Here is a 16,077-nt window from a genome sequence, read left to right as displayed (position 1 = left end):
TGAACCCTGATGTAAATATACCGACTAACAAGCCTAAGGCTAACGTTTTTCCCAAACAAATTTGCCTATAAATATAGTCAAATTGAGCTCAGAACATGACAATCCCTACGTCAGTGAACAACACAAGAGGTTACCAGTGTAAGACTTTGTGGTAATGACGATAATGATGATGATGATGATGATGATGATGATGATGATGATGATGATGATGATGATGATGATGATGATGATGATGATGATGATGATGCCAGGGGACTAGCCCCCTAGCTGCCAGCTCCGTCCTGTCAGATCATCACTGGTCCTTCTCAGGCTTGTAGATGGACAGGGTCCTGGCCGACGGGTCGGTGGCATTGATCCAACGGGGCATCCAGTAGTGGGACAGCCACGTGGCACGGCCCGGGTACAGCTTCTCGAACACCTCCCTGAAGTGGTAGGCCTCTTTGGTTTTGGGGGGGTTGTGGGGGAACGTCTTGTGAGCTTTCTCCAGCTGGGAGTCGCTGACCTGGGAGGAGAGGAGAGGATACGCAGGGTGATCACTCGTCGCTTCCTTTTCTGCATTGTACCTCACTGTTTACTCATTTTACTCACTGTACTTAGACTGTACCTAGGTTGTACTTTAGATTGTATATTGTACTGTATATTGTATATTGTATATTCCTTACTTTCTTTACTTACTTTCTTACTTACTTTCTTTTTTTACTGTATGAAGCACACTCTCAGGGGCTCATACAGAACCAAGCATTTCACCGTAAAGTATGTGTATTTTATTGTGATAATTAATAAACAAACTTGAAACATGAACTTCAATGGTGACAGTGGGGCTGGCAATTCATCGAATTTCAAATAAAATTACCATGTTGGCTTCCCACGATCATGAATACAAGATAATTGAGATAAAACTATTAGCGTGTCGCTTGCTGCGTTGCTCTCGTTTTGTATGCAGCGCACCCTTCCTTCACAGCGCTGCACTCCGCCCCTCGCCCCTCCCCCCAAGCCCCAACAGTAGTTTCAGCTTGTTTTGAGAGGGAGCCATGGTGCTTTTCTCCAGTTATTTTGAAATGTCTTTGTTAACTCATAGAAGCTGACAGAAAGGCAGCCTTTGGTCGAGAAGAGAGGTAAAACTAATGAAATCATCATCATATGATGTTCTCAGATCAATGAGCAATCGTGTTTAATAATGGTGATCTCAATATCAATCGAAACAATCATGATTAGGATTTTTGCCATAATCGAGCGGCCCTAGGTGACAGCTGCTCCTCATTTCACCGGAAACAGTTACACTTCTTTTAGAATATGTTTTTTTGATCATGAACAGGATGTGTTCCTTTGTGCAGGATGTGTTCCTTTGTGCGACCTTTAGATAAAAGAGCCGATCGCATTGTGCTCAGAATAATAATATAATAATATAATAATAATGCAGGGCCTGTTCAGAGGTCTTTAATTGGCATGCAATTATACGACATCTAGACAAGATCCAGTCACAATAAACGTACGAGCAATGTGAGAGAGTTGTGGAGCAAGTGAATGTGGACAGAGATTTGAATACATGTGGAGGATTTGAATACGTATGCATATAGCATATGGATTAGAATCCTATGTAGAGTATGTTTGTGATGTATCATCTGTGGATTCAATAAATATACATTTGAAAGATTCGTGTATTATGATACTATCTTGACATCTCCTTTCAATAAACAGAGAGCCACGTCCCCTCAACATACTGAGAGCTGGCTGTGTTCAGAGAGGGTCCAGAAGAAACAGTTATAACAACTCAAATGATACATCTGAATCTATGGGGAAAACGCACAACAAACAAGAATATGGATGGGTATGTGGTTGAGGGAACTACAGGACAGAGGAATGATGACTGCAAAACAGAACTCAAGAGACTGTACTATAGCATTATCGAGTCAGTTGTTGGAGAATGTAATTGTATGTGATTGTATTGTATATTGTATATACATGCAATACATGCAGTTGCAGTATATACATGCACGTTTATTGTGTTCTTGTGTGATGTATGGCACATTTTATTGCTGTTATCTTGGCCAGGTCTCCCTTGCAAAAGAGATCTCTTATCTCAATGGGACTTCCTGGGCTGGTGGAAAAAAAAGAAGAAAAAAAGATGTGTGTGTGTGTGTGCGTGTGTGTGTGTGTGTGTGTGTGTGTGTGTGTGTGTGTGTGTGTGTGTGCGTGCGTGCGTGCGTGCGTGCGTGCGTGCGTGCGTGTGTGTGCGCGCATGCGTGCGTGTACCTCAGACTCCAGGTGGTCCTGCAGGTGGTTGTACCAGGACTTCTTGATGGACATCATGCCGTCACTGAAGGCCTCTTTGCGCCTCCACAGGATCTCATCCGGGATGAGGTTCAGGCCCTTGAAGGAGTCTCTCAGGAGGTACTTCTCGACCCCATCCTGAGCAACACAATGGATACAGGTACTATTATAGAAAACCATTAGCTTTTCCATCAAATGTCAACACATGACTGAGTTAATGTGTTGAAGATACAATCTGGTGCGGTGTGAGTCGTGGCCGTTGCAATAGCAAGCAACCCCAGTTGCTATTGCATGTACTTATTTGTGTTTCATTACACGTATATGCAGGGGTGTAGCTCCAGATTCTGGGCCCCATGAAAGAATTTTTTTTGGCCATTTTTTTATTGATAATAATATGGTTTTTACCTATACATTCGGATCAGCAGTTCAGCACCTGCACTGTTGGTGGGTGAGCCTAGTAAAGGATGTCGCATTGCGTTCATCTTCAATGAATGGACCAATGCAATAGTCTACCAAAGCCCCCCCTCTCTCTATATATATCTCACACACACACACTTCAGAAACAAACATAGTATCAATCAACGCCAGTGTTTCCCCTTCATGCATCCAGCAGGACCGCCGCTGCTATGAACTACTAGAGTATTTAAAAAAAAATCATATATCTAAACAATCAATCACAGCAACCAGAGAGGTCGCCATTTCGCAGCAGCAACAAGTTCCCAGCACTTTTGCAAACATTTGCTTGTTTCTATCGCAAAAAAACATTTTGAGAGAAATCAAACGTCTTACTATCAGACTGGATTTGTCAGTGGATGAAACCATCGTCGATTTAGAAGCGTTTATTGACGTGTTTTATGATAATATGTCGGCTAAAAAGGCCGCTGGACGGGAAAGAAAACGCAGCAGGAATCAGATGGGCTCTAGCGATACAGAGTATCCACTTCTTCTTGCAGAATTAAAAGTAATGCGTGAGTCTATGTCAGCTATGCAAAAACAGCTGGAGAAGTTGGATCTTTTAAAAAAGCTAGGTGACGACGTGAAGGAGTTAAAGGAATCGGTGGAATTCAATAACTCCCTAATTGAAGTCCTACAGAAGGACAACGCTTCTCTCAGGGCTGACGTTATTAGACTACAGAAAGTCACAATCGAGCTCCAAGAAGACAACTATAAAACAGCGAATGATGTCCTGGATCTTCAGAACCGAAGCATGAGAGACAATATAATCATACATGGGCTTCCTGAACAAAGTGGTGAAGAAAGAGGAGGTAAGGGAGCTTACATAAAGTCGGAGCAGATCGTTCGGTCTTTCTTGGTGGACAGTCTCAAGATGATGAAGCCAGACGCAGACGCAATCCGCTTCTGCAGAGTGCACCGTCTTGGACAATCCAAGCCTGGGGTCCAGAAGTCTCGTCCCATAGTGGCGATGGTAACTGAGTCCAGAATGAAGCACGCCATCATGGAGAGAGGCAGAGAGTTGAAAGGCTCTACCTTCTCGATCACGGATCAATATCCATCGGAGATTATGAGGAGACGACGTTTACTACACCCAGTCATGACGGACGCCAGAAACAGCAATAAAAAGACCCGTCTGTTCATAGATAAACTCTTCATCGATGGACAGATGTATCGCAACTCCGACATCACATATTGGCTGACGGGAGGGGATGAAAAAGCACAGGCTGGACGCTAACGTGTTTCTGACTGCAGTAAACAATGGCGCAGGCTTGTGACGGTACACACGCGACGATGGTTGCTATGGTAACTATCCTCATTGAAAGCAACATCCCGTTCCAAGTGATGTCTGATGACCATGTATGTGTGTCCTGGGTTGTTGTGGTGTTTCTTGAGTATTTTTTAACATATGTGTGGTATTTTATACGTCATGTCTATGGGCAATTTACCTAAGGGCTTAATCTTTGCCCACATTAATATATGTAGTCTTAGGAATAAGACACATGAGCTGGCTCTCTTCTTACAGGCTAATAGGATACATATTCTTGCTGTGTCAGAAACGCATTTGGATGACTCTATCTGTAACTCTAGTATGGCTATAGCTGGTTTTACTTTATATAGAAAGGACAGGAACCGATTTGGGGGAGGAGTGGGATTATATATATGTGATCTATTTCCGGTAAAACTACAAAATGACATTGACATCAGTGATATTGAGGCCATCTGGTTGCAGGTACAGCTGCCACACCTAAAGCCCATATTGGTTGGTTGCTGTTATAGGCCCCCTAGCTCGGATAGCCGTTACTTCAATAGATTGTGTGATATGTTGGATAGGGTTACTGAAGAAGACTGTGAATTGTATTTATTGGGAGATATAAATGTTGATTGGCTCTCAGATAATTGTTATCTGAGTACCAAGCTTAAATCCATTACAAACACCTGTGGATTATTTCAAATTATGTCTCTACCTACAAGGATATCTGTTAATTGTCATTGTTACAAAGGGTCAGATTAAACCGAATATATGTATTTATTGATTGATATATATTGCATAATATTTGTATATCGTTTGATATCCCTTGTATATTCTTTGTACATATACACGGAATGTCCCTTTAACCTAGTAGCCTACAGACCATAATATTTCGTTCTCCTATTGGACAGCGCCCACCAGCGCCAGTGTCTTACCCCTAGAGCCGACTTCAAAGCTACCGTCAAGGCTTGTCTCAACATGCCCGCTCTTGCCCAGGGATACGGCGACAGAAATGAGATTGGCACTATTTTGTCCCCCGTACATATGAATATGGCGCAGGCGAATACAGAACCTCCTTTTCAGTTCAGTCTTGTTCAGTTCAGTCCGCAGTCCGTTCAGTTCGAGTTACCCAAGTGACGCCTCACCCACTATGCAACGTGCGGTGAAGTAGGGCCCGTATTGCCCCAAAATAGAGTCTTGTTTTACCCTAATACGTTTGTTCAACGTATCGTTCGCTATTTACTAGTAAGCCTTCATTACGAGTCAAAGACCACGTGAAGTGAGTAATTGTGCGTCTAAATAGAGCACTTATAGCCGCGTGCGAATAGGATAGTAACGTCAAGTTCAACTGTGAACCACCGCGCACCGGAGGATATCTACACCGGCGCCAGCAGAGCCTTTTCCGGCTGGATTATTGCTTTGGTACTGTGGCTGCTGGAGCAGAGAACCGTCTACCCCGCTGCTGTGTTGGATCTACCGTGAGGACATCATTCGAGCCCGTCTCTGTTGGACCAGAGGCTCCACGGCTTCACCTGTGCGGCGCGCACACTGGGATTACAGCTGCCCTTTCATCCGCTGATACAGGGAGTAATACCGCGCCCCCCCGAGCAGGGCTTGTTGAAGTCCCTGTGGAACCATTGACTTTGCATAGAGCATTGCCTCCCCCTGCTGGCTTACAACCGGTAGTAACCCCCCTGCCAGTATCTCCCACTATATATATTACTAGTGTACCATAGATATAATTCCATTGCCTTACAAGTGCATTCAATATTAACGTATATCATGTACCTTTGATGTAATAACTATTCTAAACGAGTACTTGTGTGGAAACCGTTTCATTGTGGAGGTGTTCTCATCTGATATACTTGTGTACGGTATGGCCAGTAATGTACATAAGACGGTAGTGGTTTAATGATACCATACTTGATTAATACAGTCAGGGAATTGTACCCCTCAGTTACAATTGGTCCTTCGAGAGCCGGAGATAATTAGCGTAATATTAATATAATATTAATATTGACATGGCCGATGACGAACACTCCACAAACGGTTCTCCTAAGCTAGATCGCCCGCAGCGCAGACGGCAGCCACCTCCCTATCTAGAGGCATACACTGTCAGTCCAATACCTAGCTTTAAAGGGAAGTTAAATACGGATAAAATAACTAAAGCGGATAGTAAAATTATGTCCGACCCTATCAACCAGGCTACCCCGCCAAGCTCACGGTGGGGACCAGGAGGGAACTGACACGACTTTACCCCCCGCCAAGACCGAAGAAGTAGTAGCGCCAGTGTCTTACCCCTAGAGCCGACTTCAAAGCTACCGTCAAGGCTTGTCTCAACATGCCCGCTCTTGCCCAGGGATACGGCGACAGAAATGAGATTGGCACTATTTTGTCCCCCGTACATATAAATATGGCGCAGGCGAATACGGAACCTCCTTTTCAGTTCAGTCTTGTTCAGTTCAGTCCGCAGTCCGTTCAGTTCGAGTTACCCAATTGACGCCTCACCCACTATGCAACGTGCGGTGAAGTAGGGCCCGTATTGCCCCAAAATAGAGTCTTGTTTTACCCTAATACGTTTGTTCAACGTATCGTTCGCTATTTACTAGTAAGCCTTCATTACGAGTCAAAGACCACGTGAAGTGAGTAATTGTGCGTCTAAATAGAGCACTTATAGCCGCGTGCGAATAGGATAGTAACGTCAAGTTCAACTGTGAACCACCGCGCACCGGAGGATATCTACACCGGCGCCAGCAGAGCCTTTTCCGGCTGGATTATTGCTTTGGTACTGTGGCTGCTGGAGCAGAGAACCGTCTACCCCGCTGCTGTGTTGGATCTACCGTGAGGACATCATTCGAGCCCGTCTCTGTTGGACCAGAGGCTCCACGGCTTCACCTGTGCGGCGCGCACACTGGGATTACAGCTGCCCTTTCATCCGCTGATACAGGGAGTAATACCGCGCCCCCCCGAGCAGGGCTTGTTGAAGTCCCTGTGGAACCATTGACTTTGCATAGAGCATTGCCTCCCCCTGCTGGCTTACAACCGGTAGTAACCCCCCTGCCAGTATCTCCCACTATATATATTACTAGTGTTGTGAAGGGCCAGATTAAACCGAATATATATATTTATTTATATATATATATTTAATTGTATTTGTATATTCTCTAATATTCCCTGATATCCCTTGTATATTCCTTGTACAATATGCATTGAATATCCATTCTAGCCTACTGGGCATCCCATGGTAGTCTCCGTTCTACTATTGGTCGAGACCTTGGTGCCAGGCTGCCATACCCCTCAGACCCAGTTCAAACGTACCGCTCGACATGTACGAACAAGTCCTAGTTCCGCATAGGAATTTGGCTGCCGCACCACTAATGGGACTATTTGTTCATAGTGCGTATATATACTGCGCTACTAAAGTAGGACTTTCTTTTCAGTCCAGTTTCTTACCCTCCAATAGAGTCACAGACGTAAAGCCTCCCCGCGACGCCACGTGTGGGAGTAAGGCCAAGTTCGCCTACCATCGGTATTGAGACATCGTGTATATTAATATTTGAATAGTCATATTTGGCACTATATCGTCGAGTTGGACGTAGTCTATTAAGCTAATAATAGTCTGTTAATATATAGTGCTTCGTGCGGTGAGAATACTACCGTAGTCAGTACCCCATCGTTTCGGGCAGAGAACTGGCTGCTTACCCAGGGTGGTTGACCCTATGTGAAGCTGCACCCGAGGAGCCCCAGAGCCGACGAGCGAGTGGACCTGTATACCGGATTATTCTACCGACGACAGCCCGCCTTCCCAGGCACGGATTATGCTTTGGATACTTTGATTATTCCATGGATAAAGACCCCCGACACTGCCGTGTGTTGGAACCCCCCCCCCTGGAGAGGACGCAAGGTGAGGAGACGCTCTGCAAGACGAGGTCTCTTCACGTCTCTCCCCCGTGGACCGGAGAGAGCCGGCCCACAAAGAGTCCACCTGCTTTCATCTGTGGTCCAAGGATCGCCGGCGCATTGAACGGCACTACAGTGGGTTCACCTGGGATACCCTTGGCCGGACGAGGCAGCCGGATTCTACCCCCCCCCCCCTCCTACTCCTGTCGGCTTACAAGCGACCGGATTAACCCCCTCTAGTGTATCTAGTATAATCATTAAAGTATCATTGCTGTTATTCCTTAACTATTCCAGGTCGTATATTTACCACCTGCGCCTTCAGAGATTGGACATTCTCTATTGATATACCGACGAATACTCCTTGCCATAAAAGTGCATACTATTTCAATTCATAAATGTAATTAAGTGATTAAGTGCTTATTCTACACACCATCGCTGTGTAGGAAATAAAGACCTGTTTCTAATTCGTACATTTGTGTTGGATCCGTTTCATCTACGTGAGAGTGTTCATGATAATATATTTATGCCGTGTACTGGGTGGCCGAATATTAAGTACAAAGGTAGTGGTAGTAAGTATCATATCTAGTAATACAGTCAGGGAATTGTACCCCTCAGTTACAATTGGTCCTTCGAGCCGGATGGTAATTAGTGTAATATTAATATAGTGTTATTAATATTGAAATGGCCTATGATGAACACTCCACGAAACGATCCTCCTAACCAACGCCCGCAGCGCGAACGACGGCTCCCTCAGTACTTAGAGGCTTACGCTGTCAGTCAACAACCTAGTCTTCTACTAACAGTAAACGCGGTAAAACTAGAAAGTAAAAGTATGTCTAACCCCAACGCCCAGACTACCCCGACCATAGAGGCCCCTACGGGCTCTAATGTAACTGACCAAGTTCACGGTGGGGACCAGTGGGAACCAGACATGACTTCACACCCCGCCAGTACTGAAGAAGTAGTCCCCGATGAGTCCCGGGAGGAATACAACGCTACCGAGAGAGAACTCGGCACGGAAGAAGACGGGGAGAGCACCGTGGAGATAGAGCTCCAAGGCTCCGCAAGGAGTACCCAGAGGGAAGGCTCCCCTATACAACCGCCTTCTCCCAACGAGGCAGAGAGGACCCTACAGCAGGCATTCCTCGTCAGCCTGAAAGCCTCTACTGAACGCGATAGACTCCAGGGTGAACGCGATCGATTGCAGATACAGCAACGGAGCGAAGAAGAGCACATACGCCTGGAAATAAGACGCATTCAGATGGAAGAGAATGTGGCCCGAGACCGAGCAGACAGCCAGCGAGCAGCTGCTGGTGCTCTACGGGACGCAGAGCGCGACAGACAGCAAGCGCAACTAATAGAACAGCTGATCAGACGGACAACACCCTCTCCCTCCGCCAGAGGCTCCAGGAACTCATCTAGACACACCTCCAGGGCGGCATCCCCTAGCCGAGTAAACAACCCTGAACTTGACCAACAGACGAGGTCTATACCCCCCACAGACCACCTCCCCCCACCGGTCCAAGCGAGACCTAGCAACCGGGAAGGAGCAGCATATCCTGTGGAGAGGCTAAACCAGAGACTACAAGCACTGGATGACCTAACTGAAGAGGAAGAGGAGGAGAACCACGCCCGAAGACAGCACAGTACTCTACCGGACCAGGAGTTCCGGTACAGCCCAGGCTATACTCCCGCGGAGCTGCGCTACAGACCCCCGACTCTATACACGGGTGAGCACGACGCACGACCCGCACCGAGGAACAGCACCTGGACAAGCGGGCCATGGTACACTGCCGGTACCAGCCCATACCAAGGAGCGGGAGGAGACTCGCCTAGGAGGCCTCTCCCCCAACGCTCGCCGATGTATCCACAGTCAGCGTCATACATTGGCACGCCTATGGTACCCGACTTCACCCAAGAGAACCGGGCCCAGTATACAGAACTCCGCATGTGTCTGGAGACCATGTTGGTGGATGTATTGGATGAACGCCACAAATACGCCATCCTACTGCAGCACTTAAAGGTGCCCCGCGCACATAATATAGCGCTCGCCTACGCGACTTCCACCACCCCATACACAGCAGCGCTGGTAGCATTGGACCAGAGGTATGGGCGCATATGGGATTACGTGATCCAGGAGATCCGACACATCGACCGCTTACCCCCAGCAATAGACAATCGAGCACTGGACGACCTGTCCATCAGAGTGCAGTCCCTGGTAGGGATGTTGGGAGCGCAAAGAGAGAAGGGGAAGTATGAACTTTACGCCAACTCAAATGTGGAAAGGATCCTGGAGAAGCTGCCGCCCGCTCGTCAGGAGCGCTTTAGGCGGCAGAGGGACCACAGAGACCCGAATGGCCCCGAACCGAACCTCCTCGATCTAGCAGACTTCCTGGCGAGAGAAGTCAGCAGCCTACGGCTAGATACATTCGGACGGAGCACCCCTGGCTCCAGAGAAGGAACCAGACGACTAAATGATGGAAGAAGATCGGTGACTGTGATGCACCAATCGGAGTCAGTACCGAGCAGCAGGAGCCACAGTACCCCCTCCAGAACGGAGAAGTGGAAGATAGTGTGCCCCTACTTTGAGAAAGAACACTGGCTAGCGCAATGTGACTCCTTCCCCAAGCTGAACGCGGAGGAAGCAGGTCAATGGATAAAGTCCAACAAGCGCTGTTTTCGCTGTGCGCGCTCACACATGGCAGCCGAATGCCGCTTAAAGAAAAGGTGCACCAAGTGCGATGGAGCCCATCTGGACATACTTCACGACAGTAACAGACGGCGCCCTTCACCTGCACCATCCAGCCGCAAAGCGAGCGTCATGTACATCGATCCCGCCAGCAGCAGTGGAGCCTGAGTACTCCTAAAAGTAGTGCGTGTGACACAAAGCTACCAGAATAAAGTCCTGGACACTTACGCCGTCCTCGATGACGGGTCAGAGAAGACCCTGCTGCTCGCCTCCGCTGCGGCCCAGCTAGGGCTGCGGGGAAGCAAAACCCAAATGACAATTCGGACAATAAGACGAGATTTGAAGACGATAAAGGGCGAGAATGTCTCATTCTCTATCGCAGCAAGCGGCCAGCCTGAGCGACGGTACCAGATTGCAGACGCTTTCACCAGCCAAGAAATAGGACTGTCGCGGTACACATACCCCGTCGCCAAGCTGATGGAGAAATATGCACATCTGCGCAAGTTACCGATCCCGCTCATAGACAATGCTATGCCGACCCTGTTGATAGGCTCCGACCATGCAGACCTCATTGTCCCGATAGACCGGGTTCATACCGGACCCCGAGGCTGCCCTGCAGCAGTCGAGACCCGTTTGGGATGGACTCTCCAAGGCCCGCTCGCCAAATCTCTCAACCGAAGTACAGCCACTAGATGTCTCCACTCCCGAGTCACAGAGGGAGAAACCGCACTCCTGCAACACGTAGAGCGGCTATGGAGCTTGGAACAAATGCCCTTTAAGAATGGAAAGAAAGACATTCGCTCTAAAGATGACATTTACGCCATTCACCTCCTCGAGACAGGGACCAAGAGAGTCCCGGTCAACGGCGTGTTGAGATACGCCACGCCACTCCTGCGGCGAGAAGGAATGCCTACTTTCCACGCCAAGACAGACGCCATAGAACGGTACCTGCTGAACACGGAGCGGCGCTTAGCCAAGAACCCCGCCCAAGAGAGTGTATACCGCGCTGAGATTGAGAAGCTCATCACAGCGGGACACGTCACAAAGATGGACATTAAAGAGGCTGACCAGACCACTGAATCGTGGTACGTGCCCCACCACAAGGTCCATCACAACGGTAAAGACCGCATAGTATTTAACTGCAGCTACCAGATCGGATCCCAAAATCTGAATAAAGAGTTACTGCCCGGTCCCACACTCGGCCCCTCCCTACTCGGCGTTCTACTCCGCTTCCGCCAGGAAAAGGTGGCCATCAGCGGGGACATTAAAGGAATGTTCCTGCAGGTGAGATTAGTAGAGGCGGACAAGCCCCTGTTACGGTTCCTATGGAGAGAGAAGCCAGGAGATGAGCACCCAGCCATCTACCAATGGGAAGTCCTCCCCTTCGGAACGACGTGCAGCCCCTGCTGTGCGACATTTGCACTACAGAAACATGTAGCAGAGGACCCAGCAGCGGACGAAGAGGTCCGACACAGCGTAAAGAACAGCTTCTACGTAGACAACTGTCTACAAAGCCTTTCAACCCAGGAAGAAGCCGAGGCTCTCCTGATTAAACTCCGCGCCTCATTGATCAAAGGCGGCTTTGATCTCAAGCAGTGGGCCAGCAGCGATCCGCAAGTACTGCGCAGCCTCTCCACCAAGGACAAGGCAGCCAGCAGCGAGACCTGGATGGCTACAATCCCGGGAGAAGCCCAGGAGATGACCCTGGGATTGGTGTGGCGATTCAAAACAGATTCGCTTCACTACAGACACAAGCCCCTGACTACGGAGCAGGGAAGGCCGGCGGCGGCGCCGACCACCAGACGGAGTGTGTACACAACACTCGCCCGACAATATGACCCGCTAGGATGTATTCTACCGTACACCACCAGGGCAAAAATGATTGTACGAGCATTGTGGGACAAGGACCAGGGCTGGGACGACCCCATTCCCACACACCTTGCATCCACCTGGAGAGAGTGGGAGATGGAGCTCCACTCCCTCCCAGGCGTTAATATGCGCCGAAGCTACTTCCCACCCACGGTGAGGCCAGAGGCATGTAAAATGGACTTACACGTCTTCAGTGACGCCTCAGAGGTCGCATACGGATCAGTAGCCTACTTGCGGGCCCAAGACCAGGGGGGAGAGATCTACACAGCATTTGTCCTCGCCCGCTCGAGAATAGCCCCACGCAAGCAACAATCTATCCCACGTCTAGAGCTCTGCGCAGCCCTAGCCGGAGCGCACCTAGCCACGCTCATCCAACGTGAGCTCACCATACCGGTGTCTAGAACAATCCTGTGGTCAGATTCCACGACGGTACTCGCCTGGATCAAATCGGACTCATGCAAGTACAAAGTCTTCGTGGGAGTCAGAGTCACCGAGATTCAAGACTTAACCGAAGAGTTAACCGGAGAAACAGAGTGGCGCTACGTTGATACAAAACAGAACCCAGCTGACGTCATCACCCGGGGGATGCCCCTGGATGACCTCACCCGTCGCAATGTCTACAGTGACGGCCCCGCATTCCTAAGACTCCCGGAAGGACAGTGGCCCATGCTTATCCCGAGGGAAGCAAGTCCAGAGGAGGTGGAAAATAAGAAGTCTGTGTTCTGTGGATTGAGCACTGTTATCTCCGCAGACCCCAACACACTCCTGATGGGGCGGCTAGATCCCGCGTTACCCCAGACAATGTACCGGCCTGAAGAAGCGAACGGCCGACGAATGCGGAGGTACAGCCAAGTATTAGCCGACAAGTTTTGGAACAGTTTCCTACTGCACTACCTACCGTCTCTACAGACCCGCCAGAAGTGGGTAAAGGAGAGAGACAATTTGACAGAAGGAACAGTCGTCATGATTATTGATCAATCACTGCCCAGAGCTATGTGGCCGGCCGGCCGCGTAAGCAAAGTGATCACCGGTGCCGACGGCAAGGTCCGAGCAGCTGAAGTGCTCGTCCAGGGTCGCACTTACACCCGTCCCGTGGCAAGGCTCATAGAACTGCCTCGACTCCCAGACACAATCGATGATGACCATGACCCTACAACCCTATGACTTTGTGAAGTTGACTGACCCCTACAGCAAACCCTTATGTGTAAATAGACAACGCGATTAATCTGGCTCTGTTTAACTGATTAGGTCTGGGACCTATTCAGGGGGTGGCTGTTGTGAAGGGCCAGATTAAACCGAATATATATATTTATTTATATATATATATATTTAATTGTATTTGTATATTCTCTAATATTCCCTGATATCCCTTGTATATTCCTTGTACAATATGCATTGAATATCCATTCTAGCCTACTGGGCATCCCATGGTAGTCTCCGTTCTACTATTGGTCGAGACCTTGGTGCCAGGCTGCCATACCCCTCAGACCCAGTTCAAACGTACCGCTCGACATGTACAAACAAGTCCTAGTTCCGCGTAGGAATTTGGCTGCCGCACCACTAATGGGACTATTTGTTCATAGTGCGTATATATACTGCGCTACTAAAGTAGGACTTTCTTTTCAGTCCAGTTTCTTACCTTCCAATAGAGTCACAGACGTAAAGCCTCCCCGCGACGCCACGTGTGGGAGTAAGGCCAAGTTCGCCTACCATCGGTATTGAGACATCGTGTATATTAATATTTGAATAGTCATATTTGGCACTATATCGTCGAGTTGGACGTAGTCTATTAAGCTAATAATAGTCTGTTAATATATAGTGCTTCGTGCGGTGAGAATACTACCGTAGTCAGTACCCCATCGTTTCGGGCAGAGAACTGGCTGCTTACCCAGGGTGGTTGACCCTATGTGAAGCTGCACCCGAGGAGCCCCAGAGCCGACGAGCGAGTGGACCTGTATACCGGATTATTCTACCGACGACAGCCCGCCTTCCCAGGCACGGATTATGCTTTGGATACTTTGATTATTCCATGGATAAAGACCCCCGACACTGCCGTGTGTTGGAACCCCCCCCCCTGGAGAGGACGCAAGGTGAGGAGACGCTCTGCAAGACGAGGTCTCTTCACGTCTCTCCCCCGTGGACCGGAGAGAGCCGGCCCACAAAGAGTCCACCTGCTTTCATCTGTGGTCCAAGGATCGCCGGCGCATTGAACGGCACTACAGTGGGTTCACCTGGGATACCCTTGGCCGGACGAGGCAGCCGGATTCTACCCCCCCCCCCTCCTACTCCTGTCGGCTTACAAGCGACCGGATTAACCCCCTCTAGTGTATCTAGTATAATCATTAAAGTATCATTGCTGTTATTCCTTAACTATTCCAGGTCGTATATTTACCACCTGCGCCTTCAGAGATTGGACATTCTCTATTGATATACCGACGAATACTCCTTGCCATAAAAGTGCATACTATTTCAATTCATAAATGTAATTAAGTGATTAAGTGCTTATTCTACACACCATCGCTGTGTAGGAAATAAAGACCTGTTTCTAATTCGTACATTTGTGTTGGATCCGTTTCATCTACGTGAGAGTGTTCATGATAATATATTTATGCCGTGTACTGGGTGGCCGAATATTAAGTACAAAGGTAGTGGTAGTAAGTATCATATCTAGTAATACAGTCAGGGAATTGTACCCCTCAGTTACAACTAGTGTACCATAGATATAATTCCATTGCCTTACAAGTGCATTCAATATTAACGTATATCATGTACCTTTGATGTAATAAATATTCTAAACGAGTACTTGTGTGGAAACCGTTTCATTGTGGAGGTGTTCTCATCTGATATACTTGTGTACGGTATGGCCAGTAATGTACATAAGACGGTAGTGGTTTAATGATACCATACTTGATTAATACAGTCAGGGAATTGTACCCCTCAGTTACAATTGGTCCTTCGAGAGCCGGAGATAATTAGCGTAATATTAATATAATATTAATATTGACATGGCCGATGACGAACACTCCACAAACGGTTCTCCTAAGCTAGATCGCCCGCAGCGCAGACGGCAGCCACCTCCCTATCTAGAGGCATACACTGTCAGTCCAATACCTAGCTTTAAAGGGAAGTTAAATACGGATAAAATAACTAAAGCGGATAGTAAAATTATGTCCGACCCTATCAACCAGGCTACCCCGCCAAGCTCACGGTGGGGACCAGGAGGGAACTGACACGACTTTACCCCCCGCCAAGACCGAAGAAGTAGTCCCCGGAGAGCTCCAGGAGAAAGACAACCCTCCAGAGATGGAACTCTGCCCGGTACAAGAAGAGGAGAGCGCCCAGGAGATAGAGCTCCAGGACTCCCCGCAGGAGAACGCATCTCCAACAAGTACTGCCGGGAGCCGATCGCCCCGAACGGCGTCTTCCCCCAGCGAGGCGGACAAGATGCTGGCGCAGGCACTCATCGCCACCCTGGCAGCCTCCACCGAACGCGATCGACTTCAAGCGCAACAGACGCGCGAGCGCGAACATTTGCAGGCGAGCGAGAGCGCTTCCAGGCGCAACAAAGGAGTGAAGACGACCGCATAAGACTGGAGACCAGACGCCTCCAGACGGAAGAGAACATTGAAAGAAGCCGCGCCGA

The 16,077-nt window shown here is 48.6% G+C and overlaps 1 protein-coding gene across 1 annotated transcript in view; it reads right to left on the bottom strand.

Moving 5' to 3' along the window:
• Window positions 1–241: 241 nt before the first annotated feature.
• Window positions 242–16,077, bottom strand: part of LOC311227066 (asparagine synthetase [glutamine-hydrolyzing]-like) — a gene marked incomplete at its 5' end in the record, with an annotated part of 117,778 nt that continues 101,942 nt past the window's right edge. Inside the window, 2 exons of the mRNA XM_084312586.1 lie at window positions 242–502; window positions 2,254–2,409. Coding sequence (XP_084168712.1) covers window positions 293–502; window positions 2,254–2,409 — 366 coding nt within the window. The 3' untranslated portion in view covers window positions 242–292. The remainder of the gene's footprint in view (window positions 503–2,253; window positions 2,410–16,077) is intronic.

The sequence above is a fragment of the Notolepis coatsorum genome (genome assembly GCF_963971535.1).
Source record: "Notolepis coatsorum genome assembly, chromosome: 4".
In the NCBI taxonomy this organism is placed as follows: Eukaryota; Metazoa; Chordata; class Actinopteri; order Aulopiformes; family Paralepididae; genus Notolepis; species Notolepis coatsorum.
This window is presented reverse-complemented; position numbering and strand designations above follow the sequence as displayed.